This window comes from Puccinia triticina, chromosome 1A, assembly GCF_026914185.1.
Source record: "Puccinia triticina chromosome 1A, complete sequence".
NCBI classification, from domain to species: Eukaryota; Fungi; Basidiomycota; class Pucciniomycetes; order Pucciniales; family Pucciniaceae; genus Puccinia; species Puccinia triticina.
Window position 1 is genome coordinate 874,032 of NC_070558.1, and position 5,213 is coordinate 879,244.

General features: G+C 51.2%; 1 protein-coding gene across 1 annotated transcript; it reads right to left on the reverse strand.

The window, feature by feature from the left end:
- Window positions 1-297: 297 nt before the first annotated feature.
- On the reverse strand, window positions 298-2,933 carry PtA15_1A134 (uncharacterized protein; the record flags this gene model as incomplete). Its single annotated transcript, XM_053165129.1, has 11 exons — window positions 298-330; window positions 426-1,168; window positions 1,233-1,614; window positions 1,678-1,780; window positions 1,852-2,067; window positions 2,147-2,176; window positions 2,265-2,384; window positions 2,464-2,499; window positions 2,561-2,614; window positions 2,683-2,705; window positions 2,799-2,933. The coding sequence occupies 11 exons, from the start codon at window positions 2,931-2,933 to the stop codon at window positions 298-300; spliced, it is 1,875 nt and encodes a 624-aa protein (XP_053016351.1).
- Between the last annotated feature and the right edge of the window lie 2,280 nt (window positions 2,934-5,213).

Genomic DNA, 5,213 nt, shown 5'->3' on the forward strand with positions numbered 1-5,213 from the left:
TTGTTTACTCATGAGGTAGCTTAGAAGGAACAAAAAATTGCAGCGTTTATGATGGACTAAAAACTGGTCCTTTCGATAATGAAATGGGACAGAAGAATGCGAGATGATAATATGAAATGAAGTGTGCGGGAAAATTCGACCCAAATGGAAATGCGAGACTATTGTACGTGGGGGCGATTTATAGCAGTTCACTCAGAAGAAGCATGAAATGCGCGACTGTTTTGATAATGAACTTGTAGCTGAAGATTCTGAACATATAAGAGAATAAAAGCTCGAAGCATATTACCTGGTTTGTATTCAACGCCAATGAGGGTTCGGATGGTTTGCCGCCTGTGGTACAAGATCGGTCAGCTTCTGACTCATAGATATGCTCTTGGATAAGCAGGCGATGGGGCAAGAGAGTGTGAACTGGCCCGATAACTTACGTTTCCATTAGTTTGCGGCTGGGGAGCTTGTTGCCCATTAGCGGCCGCAGGTTTGTTTGGTAGCATGAAGGAACGGGCCGAGGTAGCATAGTTTGGAACGAGGCGTGGAGCGTTCTGGGCTAGGGTGGCATGTCGAAGAGATGCGGGGTCGTGCGCATGATAAGCGCCGGGCTGCCTTGGGAAAGAGTTGGTGGCTGCTTGCTGGCCGTTACTCAGCGGGTTTGCGCTATGAGGTGCCATATTTATTGACGCTTGGGCTCGTTGAGCCAGCGCTCGAATCGCAAGGTTGTCGAGGGGAGGGAGTCCGTTCGTGCTAGATCGGGTTTGAGCCACAGGTCGGGTCGAGGATGGATTTTCGTTTGCCATCGAAGTGCGCTGGGGCTGAAACGGTGTGGTGGGTGACTTGGAAGCACCTTGGCTTGAAGGCACAGGCGCAGAGCGACGCGGTCTTTTAGGTAGTGACGCTGTCGACGTACTGGGACTCGAGGCAAGGGTTGGGTCAGGGGTAGGCGCGTCCCTTTTGGCAGCGGTTTGAACGGACAGGTTACGCCTGGCCATGTCGCGCAAACCCGAGCCTTCAGGTTTGGGGTCCTCTGGAAGCGCCGGCTGGGGGGTTGGGTGAGGTACGAACCACCCCTGGTATTTGCCTTTCAGCCTGGTCAAGTCGAAGTTGTGGATCCAGTTCGCGGACCAGGTCGTGATGGTGGTGTTACTTTTCACTTCATTGGGATAATTTTTTCGGACTATGCAGCGGAGCACATTGCGGTCAGTTCATTGCGGTCAGTTAAGTAGACGACTGCAGCCTACCGTCAATTTTGTATAATTCCACCATCTCCAGCACCTTGCCCTTCGTTAGGTTTTTGGCGTGTACCGAGATTAAATACGGGATCCATACCATCTCGACGGGAGCGATCATTGTTCTCTTGCCCCTTTGGATGGGGTGAAATAATGCGTCGGGGGTTGCTAATGCGACCGTGTACGGTGTCATGGGAGGCGCAAGCGTCGAGAGGTCCATGAAGTAGTCAAGAATTTCCTTGGCTTCTTTTTTGAGATCCGCGGGGACCGGGGATGTGGAAAGGGAATCGAGTTCCTTCTGAATTTTGACGGTTCCAAAATGTCGCGGGGGATCGGGCGAATTGTAAGTTCTGTCCCGTATTGTAAAGACGATCTCCGCCATGGTTTTGAAATCCTAGGATACACCGATACACCGTCAGTGCACGACATGAGGAAGAAAACCTATCTTGTTACTCACAGTGCCCCGCTTCAGGTTGGCTATCCTTCCGCACCAACCGTTGGGATTTTCGTCGTTTCTCACCATATATTGCTCGGTCAACTCGCCGACGTAGCATCCCCAACTGAGAAACATGTCAGAACGCTGGTCAGCAAATCAACAGACTTGAAAAAGCAGTGATGTTTGAGTACTTACGGGCCGGAAGAGGCGTGCATTTTCTCTCCCGCAGTCAGAGGTTTGCCCTCCTGGACGAGTCTGAATATATCCCGCTCTTGAAGCTCGGTTAGCTGGTTGTACATCGCAGCAGTCAGCCCACGAGCAAGGAATATCTCTTGCTGCTCCTCCGTAAGGAGCTTTCTTGACGGCTGCGGCGGATCGGATTGCTTGAAAAACAGCGGCTGCTTCGGCTTGCTGAAGATTGTGCCAGGATAACGAGCGGTCAGACATCTAGTAACGAAGGGCACGGGGGGGCGAATAAGCCAGTACGTACATGTACCAAGGGATTACCCCATCGAGGAACCTAAGCAGGTGAGGAGAAGGATCAAAAACAAGGATGGGGCAGTCAGCGACCGAAGCATAGAAACCACAGGAATAAATATAGCTCTCACAGTTTGATACTCGTGAGGCGTTGCTTGCCGTCCATGCAAACCCATCGGGCTTTGCGTTTTCTCCCGGAACGATCGAGAGTAGCTGGTCGTTCGTTGAAGAGCAAAGTTGGGACCCACTTACTACGAGTTGAAAGACGCGCGTTCGCGTTAACTGCATGTTCTGTTTTTATCTGGAATTGATAGAGCAACCCGAACTGACTTTTTTAATATCGAATCGATAAGCGCCGATTGGGCACTGTCCACAGAAAACAAGGGTTAGCTGAGATCGTCTCAAAAAACCAACCTGCCAAGCTTACGGCTTGGTCCATACGACATCACGCTGGTAGGGGGGTGTGACGTCTATGCCCTCGCTAGCAAAAAGTAACAAGCGGATCTTGTAAGTCCACAATCACCGCGTCGAACGTCAAAAGAGGCCTACTTATTCATTCTGTTGTACAATTCCTGTTTGATAAAATAAATGGTGGATGAGTATGACTGTTCGAAAAAAAAACGACAAAAAACCAGTGATCCGAGTCAAACGGAAGAGCTTCTCACCATAGTAGAGTATACACGACAGTTAGCGCTTGGGAGGGCTCCAGGAATGATGTTCTGATCGACATCCGCTTCGCTTCCTTCGCCCTCCAGTTGATCTGACTCATGGTCGGAGTCGGTGGCGTATCCGATAGGCATGGTGTGCGCTGGAGTGGTCAACACATAAAGCCATGGGTTAGTCAGTCAAGGAATGGGTGTGATGTGTTGGGAAGGAAGCGTCGAGGAGGAAGTCCAGGATTGGCTGGCCCCGTCGTCCCGGGGCGAACGCGGCAAGATGTGTTTCCGTAAGGAACGAGCCTCATGGAATCGGGACCCGCAAGCCGGTTGCTACATACATGATGCAGCGGCGCGACCGGGTGACCACTTCCGGCCAGCCGGTTGCTACATATGTATATGATGCTGCGGCGCGACCGGGTGACTTCCGGCCAGCTGGTTGCTACATAAATACATGATGCAGCGGCGCGACCGGGTGACCACTTCCGGCCGGCTCGGGGGGGGGAGGGGGGGAGGGTTCTCGGAGTTTTCCCGAGCGGGGTTGAAGAGCGGAGAAGAGGATGGGCTTACAAGCTGTGTAGGTGTGCTATGTAGCAAGGTTCACGGGTTGGAGAGCGCAGACCAAGAGAGGAGTCGAGGCCGTCTCAAGTGAGGTGAAGAGCTGGGATGGGATGTATGGGGGTGAACAAGGACAGCTGGTGTGTCTGGTTAAGTAACTGGCTGGTGAGCTATGTAAGATCTCTGTTCAGCAGTAAGATGGAAGATCTAATGAAGTGTGTTTGTTTGGGGCCGGAGATGTATCTGGAGGGAGCAGATTGACTGGAGAACAAAGAGAACAGAGAGTATGTATTTGTGTGGTGTGGTCAAGTCTGCGTGTTTCAAGAGGGATAATTGGATGGAGTCAAGTGGGAGTGGATGGGGGACAAAGGGTCAGAGATCTGGTTATTTGGGATGGAGGAAAGAAAGGATGGGGTGGAATGAGGATGCATGTACAAGTACTTATATTGCAGATTGGGATAAATACATGTAGGAGAACAGCTGCCTCTGTACAATTTGCTTGCAACTTCCACAACAAGGCACAATCAGATAAACCCATGAATCCATGTGGATTTCATTCAGCAAGCACTGCCCAGCCCAACCACAAACTGATCCAGATCAATTGTTTCCCTCCTAAGTGCATAGTGTGCCAGTTGCTCTTTCTGTAAAAAAAATAGCTCTGTTTCAGGGTTTTTTTTTTCACTTGCAGGCCCAAACTGGATATGGTCCAATGTGAAAGGGGCATTTTAGAGGGTTTGAGCCACGGGGCAGTGAAGGGTTCATCTTTCAGGGGACCCTGCATGGACCACCTGATCTGGGAGGTCAGCTGGCACCAGCGCTGTGTAGTGGATGAAAATGGAAACTTACACATCCAAACACTAGAGAATCTGCCGTTGGACCCGGGGCAGGTACCCGGCACCCGCTGGCGGGTACCGCCCGCACCCTCCTCGCACCCGCGGGAGGGTGCCGTGTCCGGGTACGGGTCCATGTTTTTTGGGTGAAACGGGTGCGGCACCCGAGTACCCGCCCAGGTACCCCAGCTTACCTGGATGGCGCGGGGGTTTGGTCGGGGCTGGGGGTCCCAAGAGGAATCACAGCCCTCTTGATGATCGGGACAGATCCCGGTCATCAAGGGGAATCAGCCCTCTCGATGACCGGGACAGACCCCGGTCATTGAGAGGAACCAACCCTCTTGACTACCGGGACATGAACCCCGGTCATCAAGAGGAAACATCCCTGTCGCTGATTGGGACAGAGCCTGGTCATCGGGAGGAATCAACCCTCCCGATGACCAGGACAGAACCCGGTCATCGAGAGAATACAGACCGGGTTCTGTCCTGGTCATCGGGAGGAATCAGCCCTCTCGATGACCGGGACAGACCCCGGTCATCAAGAGGAAAGTACCGCCCGTACACCTCCGGTACACCCGCGCAGGTGCCGGGTACGGGTGCGGGTGCCTATTTTCTTGAAAAAAAGCGGTGCAGTACCCGGGTGCCCCAGCAGATTCTCTAAAACACTCCCATGTAACACAACTAAACACAAAACAGCAAAAAAAGGCTGGAGCTTGATTCTTTTGTTGACTGTGTTTAGATATGTGGGAGATTCAAAACCCATCCATAGTTTGCCCGCATCATGCGGACTGACAAGCTCATGATGGGTGACGCCATTAGGGTGTTCAAAGTTGACTTGCATAAAATCATGACACCATAAAATCATAAAATTCTAAGCTGAAAAAAATATGTTGCACCCAAGCACTCAAATTAGAGCAACATTTCTAGAATGGTACATATGAAATCATCACTTGAAAGTTTTATAATTTTATGATTTTATGCATTGAAAATTTTATGATTTCAACTTTGAACACCCTTCATGTATGAATGAAGCAGT